Source organism: Mustela lutreola, chromosome 4, assembly GCF_030435805.1.
Source record: "Mustela lutreola isolate mMusLut2 chromosome 4, mMusLut2.pri, whole genome shotgun sequence".
Classification (NCBI taxonomy): Eukaryota; Metazoa; Chordata; class Mammalia; order Carnivora; family Mustelidae; genus Mustela; species Mustela lutreola.
This window is the reverse complement of record NC_081293.1, coordinates 201,118,472-201,144,230: the sequence shown is the minus strand read 5'-3', so window position 1 is coordinate 201,144,230 and position 25,759 is coordinate 201,118,472. Positions and strand designations below refer to the sequence as shown.

Sequence of the window (25,759 nt, the reverse complement as noted above, 5' to 3'; positions counted from 1 at the left end):
TCATGCTCCAAGGAGCTGGCAGAAGCCGTGCCCGGCGAGTTCGGCGCTCACGCCGGCACCTCGCTGGGGAGTAGGGGAGGCAGGCCGACCGGAGCCATCTGCCGACGGCCTGCTTTTGTCCTTTGTAAGGAATAACGACCACCCACTACTCACCCCGAGCTAGAACTGACGTTAGAATTTCACACACATTACTTCAAGTCCTTCAACAACCTGCTGGGTTAAGAATTATCCCCATCCCGGATGGGCTAAAAGGGTGCGGGCATTACGGAGGGCTTCTGTTGGGAGGAGCACTGGGTGTCGCCCAGAAGCGACGAAGCCCTGAAGCCCACTGCAGACACCAGCACTGCACTGTTCGCTAACAAACGAGAATTTAAACAATAACTTGAGGGAAAAAAAAAAAAAAAGAATTATCCTCATTCTGCAGTGAGAAAACCAAGTACAAGGAAGGTCGAGTTATGTATGTAAAGACACAGCTAACGCTGTAAAGGGCTATAATTTAAAGACAGGTTTACTGCCTACAAAGCACAGGCTTTTATGCTATACCATATTCTCCTCTATGTTTAAAATTTAACTATGGCTAGCTTTTGACCGGCCAGACTCCCTGAGCACGTTATCCGCACGAATTCCGATGAGGAGGATGACAACATACGTTCAAGCTCATGGCCCAGGTAAGATGCCCAAAGAAAGCTAAGTGGATGACTGGAGGTGCAACTCAGAAAGCAGTCGGGGACTTCTCAGCTGCACATGTTCTTCTTAATACCCAGTTTCATGGAGGAACAGAAGCCTTTGTTGTCATGTGTCATGTTTCTCAAGCCGCCAGCAGGCAGCGGCAGATCTTGTCAAAACTGTAAGTGTACAAATGTTGTCAGGGTGACACTCAGCTATGGCCCAGGCTCTCCACACTCATCCCCCCTGTGGCACCAGTAAGGGGCTGGGAGTGTGTCGTCTTTGCAGACGCAGCAGCCAATCACAGAAGTCCCCCCCCGTGATTTGGCGGGAACTGAGATTCTGTGTCCCCTGGAGCGCATTTCTGAGAAGAGTGCCATGTAACGGCTCAGTGATATTTTCAGAAGCAAACCTCGCCTGAGATATCTTGCCACTACTTGTTTCCAAACACAATTTAGTATCTACTTATACATGAAGGTTTCAAGGGGAGGGAAAACCCCCTAAGTAAAATGTTATTTGATTTGACACCATCATAGTTTCTTCTTCAGGAAAACGATGTAACAAAGTGAAACCAGCTCCCACTCAAGAGCCCAGACAGGCAAGGCTGTCGGGAAGCGACCAGAGAACGGCTCAGGGCCGGCTCTGGCAGAGTCTCGTCCAAGCTCATGGGCGACGATTCCAAGAGCTACGTAGTCCGGAGGGCCGCCATGACCATTCTCCGTGGCTGGCACTGGGGGCGATGGGAGCGTGGCAGTCTGGGGCCGGGAGCTGCGCACCGGCACCTGCTAGGCTCCCCACTAAGAAGAGAAATGGCTCCGCGTCTCTGAGCTCCCGCAGCCGGCTCCATCGTGCTCGGGGCCGACACCCACACTGCAGAAAACAGGCCTGAGGGGCAGCCGGCTGGCTCGGTCTTGGGGGAGCGAGTTCAAGCCCTACACTGGGTGTGGAGACTACAAAAATAAAATCTTAAGAGAGAGAGCGGAAGAAGACCGTGCCGAAAAGACACGCACACGAGACGGTCAGAGCCCATAAAGGCTGGACGTGCTGCGAGGGCAAGACGGTAGGCAGGGCCATCGTAGCGACTGCCTCTGTGCAAACGATCAGGGCTCGGCAGCTCACCCCGGTTTCCCAGAAGTAATTCCGAGACGATGTTCACCTTTCCTACTCTCCAGAGCTAGCAAAATGCCAATTTTAACACATAATTTAAATAAGTCACGTTCCTAAGGCCTGACTTAGAGAACACGGGCTGAGACGGAAAGCATCATAACGTACAACTAGGAGATTTCTCCAAATGCCTTAAACTCGGTGCAGCTATGAGCGTGCATCTGGGCAGTTAGGGGGTGACCAAATTCTGAATCACTTTACGCTTCAGGATTTATTGGGAAATGTGGGGCTTATTATAGATAATCAGACAGTAATGTCTTTAAACATCATCTATGTGAAATGGGGTTCAAGTTCATTTAAAGCCGCTGAAAGACACACCTGCCCCTGTTGGCCGGGGGGCTCACCCCAGCTCCAGTGCGTTGGGGGGTGGCCTGCTCCGAGCGTGCGCAGGATCGGCGTGCGGGAACAGCGCAGCCAGCACTGCCCCTCGCCTGCAGGGCCGCCTCCCCTCTCGGAAGCCCCACGGCTTTATGAACCCCTCCGGCATCAACCACGCCTGTTCCACCCTCAACAGTCTGGAGCCAATGGCACGTTTACCGTCTTGTCTGTGGACGGAGCCCCCCCAGGTCCCACCGCACAGCCGGCACCGACTGCGCAGCAGCCGGCTGAGAGGAAAAGAGAGGAGGACGCGGTCCCGCAGCGAGCAGAGCCTGGCCAGCGGCAGACACAACGCACAGCGACAACAGCTGATCTGCGGAAACTGGATCCCCACAGACGGAGGCCCCGTCTGTTTTCAAAAGTGTGCTGGGCTTGAAGTCAGAGCGCCAGATTCCCCCCTCGTTCACGCAGAAAACTCAGAAACGTACTCTGCTGGGCAAGAGCGCGCTGGTGCTGTGGGGACCCTGCAGCGGGGACCAGGACTGGGCTGCTGGGGTCCAGCTTTGGGGCTGCCACACAGGTTGCACGACATACCCACAGCACATGAGCGTCAAGTCCTCGCACACTAGCCCGGAACAGACGGGGCCAGCGACTGCGGCTCGCCCTGTTATTCCCGCAGCATAACCCAATTTGCTCTTGAAGGAAAAAAGGACATGAGGTTCTGCTCCCCTAGAACAAGCAACTGTCCCTTCACTTCTGACACTGTCCCATCATCTCCTACAGCTGCGCCAGACGCCGCTACGCATCCACCGTTCCTTCCCTGCACTGACGGAGCCCCAACTTCACCCAGTATCAAGGACACCATATTCTGAAGCTAAAAGCATCCATATATAAATGATAATGCTACAAGTTTCACACTGGGTGTCCAATATTCATGTGAGGTCAAACATGTCGCTGAGCTCTAAACGCGACCCGCATCACCCTCTCTGAGCGACGGCCTCCTGCCACCGACACACGCGCCCGTCGCAGAGGGGTCTGCCTGCGGCGCAGTTTCTTCTGCTCCGTTAAGTGTGGCTCAGAGATTACAACACAGAAGTAGGCTACCCTATGGAGTACAGAATGTCGACGGCTGCCCATCACCGGTTTTAGATGTAAGTTGTCAACTGAATTTTAGACACAGACATTCATGGGTGAAGTTTCTTGCTTAAAAAAAAAAAAAAAAAAAAAAAAATCAGTATTTGAAAGGCTCCTGTTGTGATAACTGCCAGTGTTATTTGATAACACACACCTACGGAATCTGACATAGCACGTTTCACTGAAAAAGTCATTACAGAACAAGATGACAGACACTAATGCTTTAATGATTACCTTTCTCTTTTCTTCTATTTTTTTTTTTAAAGGTTTTATTTATTTACTTGAGAGAGAGACAGTGAGAGCGAGCATGAGCGAGGAGAAGGTCAGAGAGAGAAGCAGACTCCCCATGCAGCTGGGAGCCCGATGCGGGACTCGATCCCAGGACTCTGGGATCACGACCTGAGCCGAAGGCCAGTCGTCCAACCAACTGAGCCACCCAGGCGCCCCACTTTTCTTCTTTCTAAAAAAGATTTTACTCATTTATTTGCCAGAGAGAGAGAGAGAGAGCAAGAGAGAGAGAACAAGCCAGAGGAGCAGCAGGTTCCCCGCTGAGCAGGGAGCGTGATATGGGCTCGATCCCAGGACCCTGGGGTCATGACCTGAGCCCAAGGCAAATGCTTAATGACTGAGCCACCAGGCGCCCCTAATGATTCCCTTTTTCTAAAATGATCCCTCGCCTCCCCTGCCACACACAGATACACAGACAGAATTATATGTACCATTTTCTGGGGAAAGTTTGTCATAAGCATCTTCATAAATATAATTTCTTCTTATTGTGACATTAATTCCATCCAGAAATGGACCATCGCCTTGAACTTCTTGCTTATCTGCATAAATCAACCTTTGAAAGATCTGAGAAACAGGGGAAGCTGTCAGGTTATGTAAGCAACAGACTTTTTGTTATAAACATAAGCAACAAGAGGAAAATCTGTTAAATAAATCTTAACTTTTCTATCTCTATAAATTCTGAAGCAAATTTTAAAAGCCAAGATGTCAAATACAGACTTTATGCCTTCTCAGGAAAGGTGCAGTATTTACGTATTTGTAACATGGCTCTTTTCCTCCCTTTTAGAACAAAATTTAAGACTCCCCTGCTGTAGTATATACTCACTATTCTCTTCTGCAAACCCTTCAGAAAAACCCAGCGGGGAGAGGAGAGACAAACTGTGGACTACTGTGGGTCCGGCCGTGTCCCTAACCGCCAGCAGAGGGGGCGCAGGAGCCACGCAGTGCCGGGCTGCCACCGGCCGCTCCAGCAGCCTTCAAAGAAACTCCTGCTCATCCTATAAACGGAGCGGGCAGGACTAAAATCACCCTCCCGAAGCCAATACTTAAGAGTACTCTACTAGTTTTTAGAAATTTGCAGAGTTGATGAATACAACAAACAAAACATGTTAAATCTCAAAACAGGTGCACTGGTCAGAAATCGCCAGACTCCTGCTCCCCTCTCTTCTGTGAGGCTGTGCTGGTGAAAAACGACCCAGCAGACAGTACACAGCATATCTTATTAAAAAAAGTGCATTTTCAAAAACAATGCAAAATTTACTAGACAAAAGGACCTTCTCCCCCCATTATAAGAAGACAACGGTGTGACAGGCCTTTAAACTAGTTACAGCTGTCAAGTCTACGCAGAGGCATTTGGTCAGACCACGCTCTTATACGTCACCACCAGCGACTGCAATCTCGTGAGAAAAACAGCGATGACATGACCAGCGAGCCACTAGGCCACACCGAGCCTTCCTCGCTGGTGTTGGTTTGCACTGAAGCGACGGAGGAACCGCGGTGCGCACCTTGACCCGCTCCTCGAACGGAACCACGAAGGGCAGCTCAGTCAGGATGGCCAGCTGTCGCTCCTCCGACACAGAGAGAGGCAGGGACTCCAAACCCACTGCAACACACAGGGACACCTCTGTCAAGCTCTCACACACGTGACCTCACTTCGCCGCACTCTGCCGGCACGGAGTTGTACAGACGGAAGGCCCGCGCTGACTCTGTGTCCGGCGCGTGCTGAGAGCACTTGCTTACTTCGGGTCTCTGTGTCCCACTCAGGTAACTCTCGCGGTATTTCACACTTTTTCATACTTCTATTTGTTATGGGATCTGTGATCAGTAATTACCGGTCACTGACTACTCAGATGACAGCCACCATCTCCTGGCTGAAAGTGTTCTGAATGAAGGTATGTACGGCATTTTTTTAGACGTAGTGCTATTACGTACTTAACATTCTTTTTTAAAGTAGGCTCCACACCCGGCACAGAGCCCAATGTAGGGCCTGAACCCACGACCTGAGATCAAGACCCAAGCTGAGCTCAAGAGTCAGAGGCTTAACGGACTGAGCCACCGAGGCGCCCCTGCATACTTGACTTTTACATGCTCTAGAAAACCAAAAACTTCGTCTGATTCGTTCACTTTATTGCAGTGGTCTGGAGTCAAGCTGGCCTGTCTCAGAGGGATGCCTGGACTTTTCCTTTCCAGACTCACAAGGCTACCCACCAGACGGTTCCATTTAAAGCCATGCTGGAAAAGGCAAAGCTATCAGGACAAAAGCAAGTCAGTGGGTGCCAGACGCTCTGGTTGGGCAAAGGGGTCACCTCCAAAGGTGCAGGAGATAATTTCCGGAGCAGTCAGGCTTTTCCAGATGGTGGATCAAGGAGACATTTACCCCAAATCATAGAACACCAGGGGCATCTCCGACTCTTAGTTTCGGTTCAGGTCATGACACAGGATTGTGGGAGCCCCGTGTCGGGCTCTGTGCTCCGCATGGAGCCTGCTTAAGATTCTCTCTCTCCCCCTCTGCCCCTCCCCCCACTAAAAACAGTTCAAAAGAAATCTCAGAACAGTACACCAAAAGGAGAGGATCTCCCAGTATGTAAAGGAGAGCCCACGACCCCGGGCTAAGGAGAAACCTGCCAGACCACAGAGAACTCACCGTCCAGGCTCGACTGCAGGGGGCCGATTCTCCCCATCCGCCGGAACCTCCACACGTGTCGGGAAGCCGGGACGTAGAGCTGGGTGACCTGTGGGGCCCGCAACCTGGCTTTAGCCACATCGCTAAAGACTTGTGCACACCCAGTATGAAACTGGTGTAAAACCACTGCTTTCTTTCCTTAAATGTTTTCACGGTCTTCTTTCTTCTAGACCCTCTACTCTCTGCCCTCATCCCCAAAACCCTGAAATGAATAAAATCATGCCCTTTTCTGACAAGTAAGAATGAAAATTCAAATAGTTCATGACCTTTGTTAAATTTCTAAAAATATTTATACTACTGAATCTACTTTAGGTCTAGATCTAAGTAATATTCAAATTTGTTTCTGTTCCTTTAGAAAGTCAAGGACATGCCACTTCTCCTCTAAAGGCTATTAAATACACATTGACAATTAAAACACCAATAAAAGCAAAACCCCTTGCAATCCCAACAAAGAACCACTAGGCTCCAATATAATTTGTGGTTAAAGGAGAAAATTAGGTCTAACAGTGAACTCAGGACAAATCTTTAAGTCAATGACACTGCTACAGATTCTATGACCTAAGAATTAATAATAAAAAAGTTTACTGTCACTATTTAGTCACATAGTAAGTAATAAATGAAACAATTTAAAAGAATTTATCCTTGTCCCCAGAAAGACAAAAGCTTTTTCAGAAAAATATTAGAAGGATCTTTCAGTAAACCTTATCTGCTTTAATGTCTTCTTGTTCCGACAGCCAGTGATTTGGAGGGCAGAAATTTCTCCTCGTGTCTCTGGACTTCAGCATTTTCACTAGATTGGTGATCACCTGCAGAGGAAGCAGACGGCAAAGTCACATGAACAAGCTCAGGCCGACAGCGCAGGACAGTCAGGCCGTAGAGACGTACCCCCGTCTGGCGACTGCAGGAATGAATTTTGGATACAAAGCAGGGAGTGAGTGCTAACGAAGGGAGGAAAATTACCGGGAATATGTCAAAGGCAGACTACAAAGGAGGTCGTAATGGAGTTTTCAAACACAAATTTGGACTTGTATTAGCTCGTTTGAGCTATAAATAGGCAAGAAATCTCCAAGTATGCAGCAATTTCGTGGAAGTCTGCCCTACAGCAAGATCATTTCGTATTTTCCTGAAAGGACACTACAAGAACACTGAGGGGAAGAAGTGTCCTGGAAGGATCTCTGACACCAGTCAAAACACGGAAAACAATTCCAGGACCTCCCTCATGTCAGTGTCTGGGGCCGGGGTATTGCACACAGACCCAGTCTACTCTGTCATGGAGCATCCCCGCACCCCCACGGCTCAGGCGCTCGTTATGCCCCTGCAGTGAGCACCGGCCCCTCCCCGGGTCCGCAGGAGGCCCCCGAGGGAGACAGTCCCAGATACCTTCCTGGAGGGCCAGTAGGCATTCGAGCGTTGACCTGGCATCAAAAACCAATTGCCAATTTAGAAATGGTGATGAACTGACGGCCCTGCGTATTTAAAAAAGACCCAATGATAGGGTCTCCAACTCTGGATTCCAGCTCAGGTCACAGTCTCAGGGTCCTGGGATCGAGCCCGCAGTGGGCTCTGCTGGAAATTCCCTCTCTCCTTGCCCCTCCCCCCATGCAGGCACCTGCTTGGTCTCTTAAAATAATTAAAATCTTTTTTTTTTAATCTAAAGATTTTATTTATTCATTCATTCATTTATTTATTTATTTATTTATTTATTTAACAGGCAGAGATCACAAGTAGGCAGAGAGGCAGCAGAGAGAGAGGGAAGCAGGCTTCCTGCTGAGCAGAGAGCCTGATGTGGGACTCGATCCCAGGACCCCGGGATCATGGCCTGAGCGGAAGGCACAGGCTTTAACCCACTGAGCCACCCAGGTGCCCCAATAATTAAAATCTTTAAAAACAAACAATAAATAAGACCTGATATTTCATATTAAATACAAATGTTCGTTGTAATAAACCAAGATAAACCAATGTAAAACTGTAAATCCAAAGCCTTAAACCTTTACAAACAGGATTTGATCACACAACTACTACTATGTAGCTGAAGTAAGACCATGAGAATATTTTCTGAAAAAGTCAGCCAGGCCTCTATGCACACCGCCTCTAGCCAAGTGAAATATAACCCGGGTGTGGAATTAGGATAAAATAGAACTTGGGTAAGGACTAAAACAAGGATAACACGATAAATTTCCAAGACAAACAAGATTGCATAATTTCAATTGTTAATAGAGATTTCCTATTAAAATTCCACAATTCGGCATCCCTATACGATAGAAACACAGATGTTTCTTTTACGACACGCGAACTCTGGTATTCAGGACACCAAAAATTCCGTGTCCAACACAATGGGTGAGAAAGGGCCCTTGGCTGACACCTCAGACCACTAGAATGTGGACCCCGCACTTGGGCGAGAGGCCTGGGGACAGAGGAAACAGTAACGCCCAATGCAGACGGAACGACATCAGTATGAACGTCTCAAGGTCTGGGTACCGCTTCTGGATGGAGGGCTGTTTCTCACCAAGTTAGCGGTGACATCTACCCTGTGGCACCTGGAAGCCTGTCCCGATACTACAGTAATATCCTTTCTGAATCGGCAGAAGCGAGCTCAGGTTAGTGAACTGCAGGTGGTCACCCGAGACTCCGGACTGCTGTGCTCGCCAGGGGCTTCTGGGCTCACGACGACTGCCTCCAACTGCAGCTGCGGCAGAGTACCAGCCGAGCATGGGGCTCTGTCTGGTCAACGCCACAGTCATGACAGAGTGTGCTCACTGACCTAATGCACTTCAATCTCGAAAGTCTCTCGGTTTCGCTCCCCTAAAGAACAGAGCGGGTGTCAGTGAGTTCCGCTGCACGTGCGGTCCTGTCTGGGATGGGGCCAGGTCGGAGCCCACGGAGCACACCGTGTAAGCACACGCTCTTCCAACAGCAGAGACGGAAGCACCACCATCTTGTGTGAAGAACATCTCAGCCATCTTTCCATTTTCGTAACCACCTATATTAGCATCTTTAAAGATGTTCAGACTGAACAGATACTGGGCTGAAATTTACACATAATACACAACTGTTAGCAAAAGACATGTTTTCTGACCAATATACAAGCGAATTGACTTGGCAGCCCCTGTTCACTTACAGCTTGTGCACACTGTCCCCTGGATGTTGACACCCTCATGGACGACCCTCCCCATCACACAGCAGAGGACACTCAGCTTTGCCGAAGGTAAGAGACTTGCTCCAAGGCTTGCCAAGGGGCAGAGCCAGGGCTGCCTAACTCCATCTGTCTCTTGGTGTCATCTCTCAACCTCTGGTTCTGAGGTCATTTACTCTCCACAGGTCACAAATATTAAACTACCAATGAAGGAATGAATGCTGTAACTTACTTTCTGCTTTTAAGTTACTGTGAAATTTAACACTAAAAAGTTTCAGTATAGGGCACCTCCTTTCTTACTCTCACATTCTAAGCATAAAAAAGGAAGGATCATGTATTACTTACTAATGCCCTGGTATCAGTGACCCTCTTTAAAAAGGAGAGAGAGAGAGGGACAGGGAGAAGTGTGAGGCACAGAGTGATGGGCCTCAGGAAGTGTGTCGAGGACGCCGTCCGCAGAGTCACTGCGACAAAGCAAGTCTCAAGTTACACCTGACAGCAAACCAACCTTGAAAATGAGTCCCAGACAGGGTCACCCGAGGAAATAAAGGATACCTCACTAAATTTTAACTTTCAATAAATACAAAATAATTTTTCAGTATATACATACTCCAAATACCGCTTTTTCAAAAAATGTAAATAGATCCAAAACACCGCATAGGACACATTTTTAACAAAAAAAGTCTTTGCTACTTATATGAGATCAGAATTTGAGTGGAGGACACATGGTAACTTGCTAACCCTGGATCAATTCCCAACAAACTTTTCAGAAACGTCGAATCCCACGTCTTAAATGCAACTAGAAGCACTTTCCTCCTTCATTTAGACTAGTTCTCTTCCGGGCACCCGGGGGGCTCAGTCATTGAGTGACCGCCTTCGGCTCACTCAGGTCGAGATGGCAGGGTCCTGGGATCGAGCCCCGCCCCGGGTCCCTGCTCCGCGGGAGGCTGCTTCTCCCTCTCTCTGCCTGCTGCTCCCCCTGCTTGTACACTCGCGTGCGCGCTCCCTCTCTGTTGAATAAATAAAATCTTTAAAAACTAAAAAAATAAACCAGTTATCTTCTAAGTCATAAGAAATTACAAATTTTAAGAAACCATGAAAATTTGACTCTATTTGTGATGCCAAAACACCTTTGACCATGTCCCCTTTCCCTGCACCCACTTTCAGGATCACACAGTCAACTGCCACCCAAACACTTAGTACCGAGGGGGAAAGTGTACGGAGGTAAGCACTAAAATGATGGAAACAGACTGGCGAGCGTAGAAGGTCAGGAAGACTGGGGTCACGAATTTGAACTGGGACAACAGACAGCCAGTGCTGAGATCTGACGCATCTGTCTCCAGTCAATTTTATTCAGTTTTCTGGCACAGATATGCCCACGACAGAAGACTGTCCCAAAACTGAAGAAAAAAAATTTTTTTTAAAAGATTTTGTTTATTTATTTGACAGACAGAGATCACAAGTAGGCAGAGAGGCAGGCAGAGAGAGAGAGGAGGAAGCAGGCTCCCTGCGGAGCAGAGAGCCCAATGCGGGACTCGATCCCAGGACCCTGAGATCATGACCTGAGCCGAAAGGCAGCGGCTTAACCCACTGAGCCACCCAGGCGCCCAAAACTGAAGAAATTTTAGATTTAAACAGGACCTAAGTCCTGGGTAAGCCCAACTTCGCAAACTGAGGCCCAAGGTTATACATATCGGCCCAAACTGACCCCTGGCGCCCTGAGGCCCGTGATTCTTTAGCGCCACACACTGAGCTCTCCTGCTGGTGAAGGCCCGAGCAAAGGCCCCAAGAGCCAGTTCAGTTCATCTGGGGGGAAGCCAGTCCACCGTTCGTAACTGCTCCCTGGAGCCCCCGCTACGTGAGCAGTCGGACTCGAGAACCAGCGGGTTCAGACGTGAGGCAAGATAGAGCCATCAATAAGCAAACGCTGGGCTAACTCGGTGTGCGGCTCAATCGAGTTTCGGCAGACCCCAACAGCTGTAAGGAGGGCACGTTACATTTGTTTGGGGTTTAACTCTTGTCCCCCACATCATGTTCTCCCGTGCCAGATCAAACCTTAAGGATTATACACATGCTCAGTAACTCAAAAAATTATTTAAGTAAACATACAGAAACACACAAAATTGCTATACACACTCTATTGTCTACACTTGAATTAAGAATAGGTGATACACGTGAACAGGTTCCCTGAACCCAATGTTAAAAAGATCAAGTCGGTAACTGCTTAGAAACATAGAGATGCTCCTAAAAGTCACCCTCGACAGCTGTCCCAGGGCAAGACAGCAGATTAACAGGCCCTGTCTCACAGGACCACGTATGTTTCAGGGTGCACCAGCTGCGACCGTCACACGAAATCCTGGTGACTACACGCTTACATCACACACATACTGAGCACTGTATGTACATTAGCTGGCTGAAGGCCACGGAGGGTAAAGTCTGACATTTCTGAATGGAGATTCTTGACATTCAGTTAAATTACTGTAACCCAAAAAAAGTACATATAGTCCAAATTGCGAAAGCCAACTGCAAGACTAAATTATATTTAATATAAAAGAACAATCTCTTTTTATCTGAAATCTTCTATGTAAAATCTGATAAGTAAAATCAAACATCTTGGGTAATTTTTTTTTTTTTAGGATTTATTTACTTATTGGACAGAGAGAGAGAGATTACAAGTAGAGAGGCAGGCAGAGAGGGGGGAAGCAGGCTCCCCGCTGATCAGAGAGTCCGATGTGGGGCTCGATCCCAGGACCCTGAGATAGAGACCTGAGCCACCCAAGTGCCCTTTGGGTAATTCTTCAAGAAGTTCAATACAAAGTGCAGGATACAGACAGCACACGATCTGCGGGTACTCGAGTGTGGTGAAGTACAATGCGGTAAACGTGTGTCTTGTAAGAATTTTCCACTAACCTGAGATCATAACAGACTATGTAGAGACAAAGTACAAGAAAGAGCAGTGAGGACCAGTTCCGGGAGCACCGTCTCGCAGGCCAGAACGGCTGTTCTCCTAGAGTAAACGCTTAGAGTGACCCCCGCATCGTTTCTCCGTCCTCTCACGGGACTGATCTCGTTTATCTCAGCGTGATTAGCTGAACATTTGGTTTTTTCACCACGTAGAAATGCTGAGAGAGCAAGCGCCAGGCCAACCGCCACTCACGATTCCCCGGGGGGCGGAGTCCGCGTTCTCGGGTAAAGCCTGCGAGTTCGAGGAACTGGTGAGAGCGGCGTCCCTTCCACAGAGGCCACGACGCCTCCCTTCAGATGACCCAGGGCGGAGGCGAACCAAGTTCTGTGAAGCCCTCCGTTACTACTCCTGAACACTGCTGTATTTGTAAAGACAACAGGATTCTCCAGGATGTTTAAAGCACTACAAAATTATTTCTTAAAGTACCCATCCTACTTGGTAGTCAGAAACAAAACAAAACCCCCAAAGGTGGGAAAGGGCGCTCTGAGAACACCGGAGCCTGGTTTCACCAAACAGGGAAAACTATCGGAGGCACGCGAGGGTTATGTGACGGCGTGGCTGTCGTTTTAATTCTCACTTAAAAAAAATTCTTTCTGGAACCGAAACATGAAATCAGCCCCTGAGAAAGCGAACACCAATCACAACACACACTCCTCTCCCTCCGTACAGAAGCGCGCGGATGAGGAAGGCGTGAGGCACCTCGTCCGGGCTGCCCGACACACCTTCCTCCTCGCGGGTGAGCCGCTGGCGCAGAGCTGCACACAAAGGCATGGCAACCAGGACTTCCTACCTCTGCACAGGGCTAAAGGAACCGCAGCTATAAACTGCACGTCAAGAGGAGTTTATAAATTTGATAAACGCGTAAGCTGTTTTAGCAGTGTCACTGCAGGGCTCAGCAGCTGACCTCAATTCTCACAGCGACAAAGAAAGATGACTCTAACCACTTAAAATTCTGTGTTCTGTGACCAGCCAACAGAGCCTCTCACAGAAATTAGTCTGAAAGGACCAACGTAAGACTAAGAAATGAAAATGTTGGTGGTCGAAGGAGTCAGGCCTCATCATCTGCAATTCTGTCAAAACCAGCAAAAGGCAGGAAACCGTTGGCAAAATGCTGTTACCTTCTCTGGTTGATTCTACCTTGAATTCTTCAATTCAAATTTGGCACGAAAACACACAAAAAAATCTAACATTCTATTCTAGTACTTTTCGGAATGGGGTGCAGAGCAGCGGAGTTCAAGGGAAGCCTTAACTGCCCCAGCCCTGGAGTGACTGTGTTCACTGACTCAGCCTACGTAATGCTCTTACGATAGTGTCTGGGGACACAGGAGCCATGGAGGGGATTCTTTTCATCTCCCATTAAAGATAACTTTTTCTCAAAAGAAAAACCAGTAGCAGCTAAGCCCTTCTCTGCAACGCAAAGAGTATGCCTTGAGTTTTCATTATTTTTAGGGCTCAGCTTACCAGCAGGTAGTGTAACTTTGTTTTTTACCCCTCAAAGAACAGAAATTCTGTTCAAAAAATTGTCTTCAAACAACTCTGTCCTGAACTCAGAAAGTCTTTGTAACAACTCAATTTCAAACCTAAATCAATTCCTTACCAAAAAAGTAGAACTTCTCCTTAATTCCTAAAACCTTTAATCCTTAATCAAGTGGTAATGAGTCATTTTGAGGCATAAGAAAAAATTCACTATAAAATTTTTGCTTTAATGTTGAAGCAAAACAAAGCAGGGCCCAGGGAAAGTATCTTCTATAGTATTATTTTTATTTTATTTATTTATTTGACAGACAGAGATCACAAGTAGGCAGAGAGGCAGGCAGAGAGAGAGAGGAGGAAGCAGGCTCCCTGCTGAGCAGAGAGCCCGACGCGGGGCTCCATCCCAGGACCCTGAGATCATGACCCGAGCCGAAGGCAGAGGCCTACCCCACGGAGCCCCCCGGGTGCCCCCATTCTGTAGCATTATTCAATCCTGAGGTTTCTCGGTCCTAAAGAGAAGCCTGTCATATGAAAATCATGAAATTCTCGATAGGCGCTATAAAATAACGAGATTATCTGACACTGTGCACAAAACCTGATATCCTACATAATGGAAAGCCTTATTAACAAAGATCCCAGAGTTTAATACTTGAAGAAAAACACATATGCTACCATAATACACATATCCAGCCAAGTGTACCTAAGAATTCTAAGTTTGAAATAGGTTAGGTAGCTTATTTTTAACTTAGAAAAGTCGCAAAGTTGTCAACCTTTAAGAATGGATATATTAAGGGTTCAACACATGCCCTTTAAAGTTTTCTTGGGAATATAGGGCTAGGTAATTAAAATAAATTGTGCAAACATATATTACATCAATCCGCACAAATTATAAATTCAATGATGCATTAGGACTGTGTTCAGTGCAATCAAAACATTATCAGTTACTCTCGCTGCTACTAATGCTCACGCTCCTAAGTGAAATGTGTTGTAAAATCAGGCAGAACGGGCCGGACAGAGACTACCGTGCACTCGTCGGATGAATAAGCAGTCCTTAATTAGCCCATCAGGTTAAGTGCAAGCATTAATGGGCCTTTCCTAAAGTCTAGCTTGACATCTTTCTCCAAACATGGCCAAGAAGAAAGTTCCATTAGCAATATTAATACAAGCTTAGTTGATCATTTTCATTCAATTAACTTCTTTCAATTAAATAGATAGCTTGACAAAAGCAGTGATAAAGGACCTGAAGGGACAGCTGATGACTCGAGCTGCACATTAGTGTGCTAGGGGTCGCGGGTATTAAACGGACTGTAAATCCAGCATTCAATTTGGAAAATGCACTTCTTCTGCTCCCACTCCTTTAATGAGCGATTTTAGCTGACTAGATGTGTTTGCTGCAGAAATTTCATGGCCAGTCAAGCACCTTTTTCTTTTCCTTTTTTCTACCGCACCGTTACATTCTCAGCGGTGGGGACTTCCCGCCAGTGCACCAGCCACAGCCACTCATAACTCCTCTTTCTGCATGGTTAAAAATGAAGATATTTTTAAATAATTTATATGCCACTTGCATTACATTAATGACCTTATCCCCTACCTTTGTTAATCAATTTCTGAAAAGATTAAAGAAATACAATCTGTAAGAGATCGTTTAGTGAAAAATGAAAATATTTAAAAATTTTATTTATGGGGCGCCTGGGTGGCTCAGTCGTTAAGTGTCTGCCTTCAGCTCAGGTCACGATCCCTGGGTCCTGGGATGGAACTCCGCGTTGGGCTCCCTACTCCGCAGGAGGCCTGCTCCTCCCTCTCCCACTCCCCCAGCTTGTGTTCCCTCTCTCACTGTGTCTCTCTCTGTCAAATAAATTTAAAAAAACAAAATCTTAAAAAAAAAATTTTATTTATAATTCATCGTTACTCATACTTAAAGCAACTTTAAAAAGACTCACGTGATAATGTAAAAACAAGGGTTTCAAAGAAGGCAAAAGTAAAATGAAAATGACTTTTCATTTTAAAAAGTTTTGCAAATTAAAAATTATGCCGAAAACAAACCTGTACTTCTTATGAAATGAGTCGTCAGAACACATTTGTACATTACTTGACCTCGGTAAGCACACACACAAACACAAACCCCACGTACAGCTTACCTTAAATAACTGAACCCATCGCTTCTGCTCCATCTGTATGCACTGCTGCATTTCAGAACTGGTTGTAACTCCGATACTCTGAAATGCGGTAATATATTCTTCTCGAACTTCCGGCTTTGTTTCTGGATAAGCCAACTTGATGATCCCTAGGCAGGCATCTCGAAGGCAGCGAGACAACATTATCAGCTCTTCCAGAGTAAAAGGCATCATTGATGATTGTCTTTGACCTACAACTGGAAAACATAATCCAATGTTCTATCATACTTGACTTTTTTTCTTTCTTTCTCATTTCTTAATACAATGAAAGACTTAAGAGACTTAAAACTTTTCTATCACCTATGAAAACGGACAGGCCATGAAGCCAGCAAAAAACGGATTCTTCTGAACTCTCACCTTCTATGGGATCTCCAAAGAATTCGTTGTCATGTATGGAAATTAGCGAGTGACTGAACAGAGAGCTAAACAGGTAGAAGAGAGGTATGATCCGACTAGAGTCATCCAAAGACATGGGGGCGCCCCTGGAGATCACCTGCAGCAGCGGCACCATAGACCTTGAGAAGGCAGCAAGAACAAAAAAAGATTTTAAGGTTAGTTCCAATTTGCGAATGAATTAAGACATGACACCAGGCAAAAATCAGCAGGGAAAATAACATTCCTATTAGCAACTGAACTACTTAAAGGGAAGGTAAAGTCCTTCTAACAATGTCGGTTCATAAACTGCTCAAACTAGAGAGCAGGACCCCAAGCCACCACTCTCAACCCCTGCCCCCACTACTGTGATCACCAGACAAAAGCAATTACTGAGAGTGCCAGTGGCCCCCAGACAGACGGTTATAGCAAGTAACGCCACTACTTTCTGGGTTCAAACTACCCCTCCTCCCTGCTTCACGTATCCAACAAAGTATCTGCTCTCGTGCTGCTCTCACGAAACACCTACCCAGTGGCTAACGTTTAGGACCGTTAAAAACTGCTAAGTGTGGCCCCCTGATAAATGCTTCAGGAACAGAGATCCCCCTCGGCGTACTGGGCTTTGTTCCTGTTAACCACACTTATCTACCAGCTCGTTACCGCTCCTGCTTTTCCCAGGAGTCCTGGCACATCCTAGGGCAGCTCGAAAGTAAGGCGATCTTCAGAGAGCCCTGTCGTCTCTCTCATGTGTCAGGAGCTCTGAGCTATTAAACTTACTTCTCCACGCAGAACCTGTTCCCCCTCCCCCTTGGGGAAATGTGGTTCCTTGTCCTGTTGAACACTCAGTGACAGAGGTTGACCGGCTCTTTCCAATCTATAAAGCCCCAGGGTCCCCTACAGCAGGTCCTATCAGTCCCGCGCTAGCAAACGTGGGCAAGATCGCTGTTTGATCTTCATACTGCGGAGATCTAGTTCTACACAACCACGGACCTGTATTAGATGCGATACGACGGAGTAAGGATCCACAAATTACCAAGAGGTTGCCCACGACTGCCAAGAGTTACGTGAGAGAGCAAGGCAGAAGTGAGGCCAGGCAAATGTCCTTTCACTCTTGTGGGGCTTTGGTGCACTAGCCTGAGCCACCCGGAGCTTTAGGGCTCCACGGGGCCCTTCAAAGAAGAGCACTGCCACCAACAGGTCCATGAGGACAGGGGCTCTGACATGCAGCCTGAACTCTGCTGTCACGGAGAAGAACCGTCGTCTGACCGACTTCCTGTGTGTCCTGACCCTGAACGTGCAGCCCGGCCCTGGGCACTGGCTGACGGAAGCAATCTGTCCAAAATAAAAACGCAGGGAAGACACATAAAAAGGGACAAGGTACAATCGTCCTACCTCATGGCCAGAGCCAGGCTGACAGAAAAAGGGTCTTTATGTTAGGATAAAAGAGGTGTGGGGGCTCCCATCGAACCAACCAGACCGGAGCGGGCAGGAGCCCTCCTGCCCCTCCTGAGTGACTCCCCACCAACTCGAACTGGGCCCTCACACGATGAACTGCCGACGGACAGAGGAAAACCAGTTTAATGTCACGTTCCCCTGATACTAGTAGAAATGGTTGGCACCTCTCGGTTCCCTCACAGAACCACACAGACAACAGAGGACCGTGACAAGCGAATGCTATTCGGGGGGACACGGTGCAGGTCAAGTTACAGAAGAGTGACATGCCAGCCCCCAGTGGTCACCCCGGCACTCGAGCATACCCAGCAGCTGGGCCCAGACGCGTCGGCGTGTGCAGCGCTCTCGCACTCGGGTCCCTACGACGAGGACAATTATTCAGCATGAGCTTATCCCATGAGGTAAACAAAAGGAAGGAATCGTTTTCTCTTAGACGACAGAACACGTGACCGGCAAGGAGGGCCGGACGCACGCCTGTGGTCTCCTCCAGCAGGGACACGAGGGAAGCACATGTTTCTCGATTCCCTGCGGGCCACACTTTCTGCCGTAAACACTAACCCAAATACTCCTCTGAACACAGGTCAATCTCAAAGACTTCTGAGCAAATAAAAAGTCTATAATTTACCATAATGGAAAAGCCACGGATTGAGAGCCTGGAGAGTTGGCTGGCATGGGAGCAGCCCTGAGACCGCAGGTAACCCCCTGCCTCCAGACACAGCGCCCCCGCCCGAAGGCCATCGCGGCCCTTCCCACGGGAGTCTCTTCTACACGAGTCGCTGCCTCATGCTCTTGCCGAGAATGAAGTCTGTCTACTGTGACCACTGTAACCACAACTTACTGCTCGTGTCGGTGGGGCAAGAAACGGGCAATTCACAGTCAGAACAGTCTGCACAGAGCCCAAGCCAAGCAGGCCCCAAGCCGGCTCGGGCGGGGCTTTGGTGGCGGGAGGTCCAATGGCAAAGACGAGCCAGGAGCCCACATGCTCCTGCCCGTCGTCAGGATGCCGGGCTTCCAGCTCAGGCCACCAGCACGTCGCCAGGTTAGCAAGGAAACCCCATCTTCTCCTGCTCCTGTGATGACCACTATGCTCGCTGGAACTTACACATCCCACTGGGACTCTTGTTAGGAAACGATTTCCAAATTAACTCAATGCCAATTTCAGAAAAATCAGGTATTTCAATTTTCGTTTCTTTCTTTCTTTCTTTTTTTTTTTAAAGATTTTATTTATTTTATTTGACAGACAGAGATCACAAGTAGGCAGAGAGGCAGGCAGAGAGGAAGGGAAGCAGGCTCCCCGCTGAGCAGAGAGCCCGATGCGGGGCTCGATCCCAGGACCCTGAGATCATGACCTGAGCCGAAGGCAGAGGCTTAACCCACTGAGCCACCCAGGTGCCCATCTTTTTTTTTTTTTTTTTTAAAAGATTTTATTTATTTATCAGAGAGAGAGAAGGGGAGAGAGCGAGCACAGGCAGACAGAATGGCAGGCAGAGGCAGAGGGAGAAGCAGGCTCCCCGCTGAGCAAGGAGCCCGATGCAGGACTCGATCCCAGGACGCTGGGATCATGACCTAAGCCGAAGGCAGCTGCTTAACCAACTGAGCCACCCAGGTGTCCCTGTTTCTTTTTTTTTTAATATATTTTTTTTGTTTATTAGAGCTAGAGAGCCAGCACAAGTAAGCAGAGCATCAGGGAGAGGGGGAGAGAGAGAAGCAGGCTATCTGCTGAGCAGGGAGCCTGATGTGGGGCTCGATCTCAGGACCCTGGAATCATGACCCTCTGAAGGCAGCAGCTTAACCAACTGAGCCACCCAGGCGTCCCCATTTCAATTTTTAAATCATATTCCAAGAGTAAACTCAAGAAACTCCCATGGTAGTAACACAATCCTAATATATATCCCATTGTAAGTTTCTTGAGGGACTTTAATCAAACCAGTAAGCTGAAACCCAAATTCTCAAATTGGTTTTTAAGATATGATGAGTTTTAAACATTCTGCATGACTTTACAAGCGTATAGAGCGGTTCTGACGGTTTACTGTAACAATAACACCTCATTTGTCCTTCACCCTCCGCGGCCCCAGCTCCTCACCAAGAGACCGACGCCATCCACAGGCCGTCAGCAGGCCGAGCCGCGGCGGGGCTGCACCGCGGCGTGGAAACACTCCGAGGCCAGCGATCATTTCCTGTCCAGTGATCCCTGATCTTTTCCACTAAACAAACCTGTCACAGGCCAAGACTGGCATGGTCATAAGTGGCGGAAAACCACCAGAAAAACTAACAGAACATACACAAAACCTTTACATTGTAACTTGAGAACAAAGGCTGTAAAAGAACGTTCCGGACATGAAGTTCCAATCCCTGCCGCCTCTGCCTCTTGTTTCCCCTTCACAAGCGCCCGCAGCTGCTGTGGCGTCATCACTCACTTTGGAGGCAAGGACATTAAATGAAGAAAACCAGGCACGTCTCTCAAAGCGATGCTATTCATAAACCGACAGTCCCTTTTATTACGAGCCTGTGTAGGTCAGTGACCTGAAGCCCGGCTCCCACCGCACAGCAGCGAGCCTGAGACAAAGCGTCCGGCGCAGGCGTCCTTTCTGACGTCCCGGTCTGACACCACATGCCGCAGACCCAGCCAGCTGAGCTCACAGGTGGGACAGCCCACCCTCCTACCCCAGAAAGTCTTCCACGGCCTGTCAGGAAAGACAGGGAGGAAGGGACGGAATGCGGAGAGGCAGAGGGGAGGGGGCGGCAGAGAGACACTGAAGGACACTCCCTTCCCAACTCTTGCCCCAACACTGCCAGGTGCCTTCCTTCAGGGACAGGCAGCAGGCCACCGCAGTTACTGGCACAGCCAGCGGCACTTTGCCAGTTCCTTCTCTGGTGACCTGAGCGTCACGCTCGTCTTTTCCTGTTACAGCAGAGAGGAGTTCCCTTGGACTCCTGACAGAGGACAGAGTCAGCGAGGCACTAGGCTAGGGTCAGCTCACCACAAAGCAAGTCTGAATATTAAATTCTGTTTAGTACACATTCAATTAAAATATGTATATTAAAGATTCCAGACTTCAAGTTACATAATGATTCATATAAGAAAAGTCAAATTACAAGGGCACCTGGTGGACTCAGTGGGTTAAGCCTCTGCCTTCGGCTCAGGTCATGATCTCAGGGTCCTGGGATCGAGCCCCGCATCAGGCTCTCTGCTCAGCAGGGAGCCTGCTTCCCCCTCTCTCTCTCTCTGCCTGCCTCTCTGCCTGCTTGTGATCTCTCTGTCAAATAAATAAAATCTTTAAAAAAAAAAGTCAAATTACATAAATAAAAAGTTTTAAAAACCAACTTCTAAAACATTTAATATGTTTTAATGTCTGTAATGGGTTAAATTTGCTTCAACTCTGTGTTTTCACTATCAAAACATTTGAAAGTCACATGGTTTTAAAAAGAATACAGCATTAAAAACAAATTTACTGTCACATAAAGCCATATTTTTAATGTATATGGATAAACATGTATAAAAATGGGCTTTAATTTCTTTTTATGAAATTGAGACCATCTAGAATTTTTCTTACATACAATAAGTAGTACTTTAAAACACCATCTTAAAATATTTTTTACTTAGGTTGCCACTTTCCATGTACATAAGCTCAGTTTGTAAGTCCGTGTGACACGTACCCTGTGATCATCCGTGTTGTCATGGAAGAGATGAGAAACCACAGGTGTCTCAGAAACCTGGCATTAAAGGCTAAACTGTAGAGAAGCCTGGAAAGGGAATGGAGAAAAATAAGTGAGAATAAGTAGATATTCATTCAATATATTTCTTCCAAATTCAAGCAAGCTATAAACCGAAGAGCGTGTATGATTCAGAAAATGTCTGTATTAAGCCCACAAAGAGCATACTTCGGGCTCCAGGCTGCCCACTGGGGCACGTGGGAAACGTTCTGGCCCCACGAGATGAGCAGGCCGCAGGCGCTGATCCGGAGCTCGGCAGTCCTGAGCCGTGGCCGTGAGCTCCACCCCACGAGGAAGAGATGGGCTGCGGAAAAGCGCAGGCTGAGTGTGCTCATCCTCTGGGTACAGATTACACTAATGTGTTGCAACATTTTATGGTACTAATAGTATTATTTTTCTACATTTAAAACTTTTTAAATAGGAATTTTAGGTAACCATTCTTGAAACAAACACATAAGAACGTGTGTGTGTGTGTGTGTGTGTGTTTAAAGATTTATTTATTTGACAGAAACACAGTGAGAGAAGGAACACAAGCAGGGGGAGTGGGAGAGGGGGAAGCAGGCTCCCCGCCAAGCAGAGAGCCCGATGCAGGGCTCGATCCCAGGATCCTGGGATCATGACCTGAGCAGAAGACAGAAGCTTAACCCACTGAGCCACCCATGTGTCCGAAAGACATGTTTTTTAAGGCTTAACTAGTATCTCAAACAGAATTCAGATCTAAAAGTAGATTCTTTTTTTTTTTTTTTTAAAAGATTTTATTTATTTATTTGACAGAGAGAAATCACAAGTAGGCAGAGAGGCAGGCAGAGAGAGAGAGAAGGAAGCAGGCTCCCTGCTGAGCAGAGAGCCCGATGCGGGGCTCGATCCCAGGACCCTGAGATCATGACCTGAGCGGAAGGCAGCGGCTTAACCCACTGAGCCACCCAGGCGCCCTAAAAGTAGATTCTAAAGGTTTTTAAAAACCCTCCTGTATAGTATGAATTCGATTAAAAAGACTAAAAATCTCTGTGGATGAAGGGTAGATGTTTAGGGGTGCCTGGGTGGCACAGTCGGCTGAGCTCCCAACTTTTGGCTTGGGTTGTGATATAAATATCCTTTATTATTAAAAAAATTTAAGACATAGTTCAGTTTGCAGCAACTTGCCAAACAATATCTCTTCACAGACCCACTGAGAACCCAGAGAAGCTCCAGAAACAGCTCTGTTCACTCAGCGTTCTGGTGTCAAAGCCACAACCAGGTTCCAGAGACAGTGCCCTTTGTCTTGACATCTTTGATCTAAAAATGAGCAGAGTTAGGGCACCAGGGGGCTCAGTGGGTTCAGCGTCTGCCTGCAGCTCCGGTCATGATCCCGGGGTCCTGGGACGGAGTCCGGCGTCGGGCTCCCTGCGCAGCGCGGAGCCTGCTCCTCCCTCTGACCTCTCCCCTCTCATGCACGCTCTCTCTCTCCAATAAATTAAATCTTCAAAAAAAATAAAATTAAAAATGAACAGACTTGAAAACTGAACTTTCCCTCGTACTACAGTGTCCCTGGAACGGGGAAAGCAGCGTTCATTATGTGGACGCTTTCCTCGCCAGTCCTGAAGGCTACTGTTAAAAAGGACACCTAAGCAGATGAGTACAGGTACACGTGTGCTGCTTCCAAGTCTACCTGTGCCTCCTGCGCATCGGCTGTCACTCATAAACGTTTACAAAATTCTCAGAAGTTTCAAAACTCACCTACTGCAAAGTCTGACCAAATCAAGACCACTTACTAATTTGATGTGTCTAACAATAATGATTATCAATTAGCTTAGAATCTATATGTGACTTCAAAATAGATTTAATAATAAAATCATGATGTACTGAAATGTTTAAAAGCTCACAGATCTTATTTAGTCTCTATTATAGAAAATTCTAACATGAGTCAAAAGCAAATTAAATGTATTGATTGGACTGAAAGTAACACTGATGAAAAAAGCTAGCATAAAATCATAGGCAAAAAGTAAATTTCTCTCTGTAGGGATCCAGCTTCAATACTTTCAGAAGAAACTATAAAAACTTGTTTACAAAAACAGGAGTGGTATAATCTGCAATATACAACAAGACACAGATCTGTGCTTCCCCACTAATGTCACGGGCACACTCATGCTACCTCAGGCTATCCCGGACAGGACCGTGAGCCAGGGCTGAAGAAAGCACGCGGCCGCGCTCAGAACACAGGACAACAGCCATGCGCTTCCAGACAAACAGCTGTCTAAATCGTGATTCATAACATAAAACAATTAAGCTGGCTCATTCTATCGGTTTTTGGTAGAGAAATGCAGCACATGTTGCAATAAAGCTGACCTGTGAGGCCTTGTTAGTGGATGTACTTTCAAGAAAACCACAGGAAGATAATAGCAACCTTTGTGATGCCCAAAACATTACTTTCAAAAATTCCATTTCAGAGGTTCTAGAAGAGCGTGCAACAGCGGAGCTGAGGACCAGGAACACGTCCGAGCGGCCGCGGGGCTGTGAGCCCCACTCCTGAGCCAGCCCTCCCAGGAAGCGCCTGCCATAAAATGAAAACGCCACGGGAAGTTGGAATTACAGGCGACATCTCAGTGTGTGACTCAGGAAGGCCTCTGACAGGATAACCTCAGTGTGAATCTCACAGACGACTGAGCCAGGAAAGAAGCCAGGAAAGAAGCATTTTGGACAGAGTCTAGCAGAGGCCAAGGGGCCCGGCCTGGAGCACAGGGGAGGCAGAGAGCCAGTGCGAGCGTGGCGGGGGCAGAGGTGACCGGACACTTGATCAGTGAGGGGGACACAGCCTGGCAGTGACTGAGGAACCCGAGTCTTCTCCTGAAAGCTAAGGGGACGCACTCGCAGGTATGTGAGGAGGACAGCAGCCGGGTCACGTTTCTGACCGTTCAGCCCGGAAAGCAGAGCGCGAGCACGTACACGCACGCGTCCCGGCGACGGACTGTGTCTGCACCATCACCACGGAAGGAGCGACCGCAAGCCCGCGCTCCCCAGCCAGTGCGTCCAGCAGACTTTCTGTGGCGCTGGGAGTGGTCTGTGCTGTGCTAGCTAACAGGGCACTGGCCAGCCATACGTGGCCACCACGCACTTGAAAGGTGCCAAGCTACGTGGCCAAGGAACTGGGTTTACACTTTCACTTTAATTAATTTCAAGTGAAGTAGCCACGTTTTGCTAGTGGCTCCCCTAGTGTAACCCCAGGTTTTGTCGGAATGTGCTGAACTCAATCTCACGGAGTGGGTAGGGGTCTCGGTACAGCCCATTAAACTGCTAACAGGAGTCTGGAGCTCCAGAAAGTGGCTGGAGCCTGTCGTCCAGAAAACCGACTGAGTAGGAAAAAAAAGAAGAAACTAAAGGGAAAGGAAGTCAAAGCTGAGGAAGCACTGACACAGACCGAGAAGAGAGCAACAGCAAAGGGAAAGCCGTGAGAACAGTGTCTGCAAAGGCAGCAGGGGGGAGGGGTGTGAGGAAGGGCAGCTGTGCAGAAGGCCACAGAGGGCTGGGCTTGTGGGGTGCCCTGGGGGTGCCGCACCTCCCACCCCCCAGGCAGGGCAGGATGAGGCGTGGCCAAAGGGAGGGCACACAGAAGGGCACAGTCCTCAGCTCTACGCGGAACACTTCCCAGCAGCACAAAGCCGCCTGATGACACACTAACGCCTCGCCTGCCAGCGCACAGTCCAAGTCAGCCAGGGTCAATGCTCAGCACCGCACGCGGGCTGCCCTCGCGTGTCCACATAAGTGCCCATCTCTCTGGGTTTAGTTCTCTGGACACTGGGATACTGCCTTCTTGTGTTCCCTCTCACAATGCAACCACAGTATTCATAGTAAAGATAGTGAATATATTTTCTTAAGGAAAAAATAAATTTTATATCCAAATACTTATTCAGAGTCCCAAGTCCAATGGCAAGATTTATGAATTTTCTCCCATAAAAGGAGCTGGCAATTCATTTATTACTTTTCTGATATTTAAGTAATTCCCATAATCTGAAACTCAAAACCTATCAAAGACCACACACTTAAAGGGCGCCTGGGTAGCCAGTCAGTTGAGCGTCTGCCTTCAGCTCAGGTCATGATCCTGGGGTCCTAGGACTGAGCCCCACATCAGGCTCCCTGCTCCGCGGGGAGTGAAATTCTCCCTCTGCCCACACCCTCACTCATGTGCGCACGTGTGCTCTCGCTCTAATAAATAAATAAAAATCGTTAAAAAAAAGTACAGTGAGAAGTCC

The 25,759-nt window shown here is 47.8% G+C and overlaps 1 protein-coding gene across 3 annotated transcripts in view; it reads right to left on the bottom strand.

The window, feature by feature from the left end:
• Positions 1-25,759, bottom strand: part of UBE3C (ubiquitin protein ligase E3C) — a 110,521-nt gene that overhangs the window by 45,676 nt on the left and 39,086 nt on the right. For all 3 annotated transcript variants that reach the window (XM_059172393.1, XM_059172391.1, XM_059172392.1), the window contains exons 11-17: positions 21,477-21,563; positions 16,353-16,510; positions 15,960-16,192; positions 6,952-7,056; positions 6,212-6,299; positions 5,073-5,170; positions 4,002-4,134 (exon numbers count right to left, since the gene is read on the bottom strand). In XM_059172393.1, the coding sequence (XP_059028376.1) occupies positions 4,002-4,134; positions 5,073-5,170; positions 6,212-6,299; positions 6,952-7,056; positions 15,960-16,192; positions 16,353-16,510; positions 21,477-21,563 (902 nt within the window). The remainder of the gene's footprint in view (positions 1-4,001; positions 4,135-5,072; positions 5,171-6,211; positions 6,300-6,951; positions 7,057-15,959; positions 16,193-16,352; positions 16,511-21,476; positions 21,564-25,759) is intronic.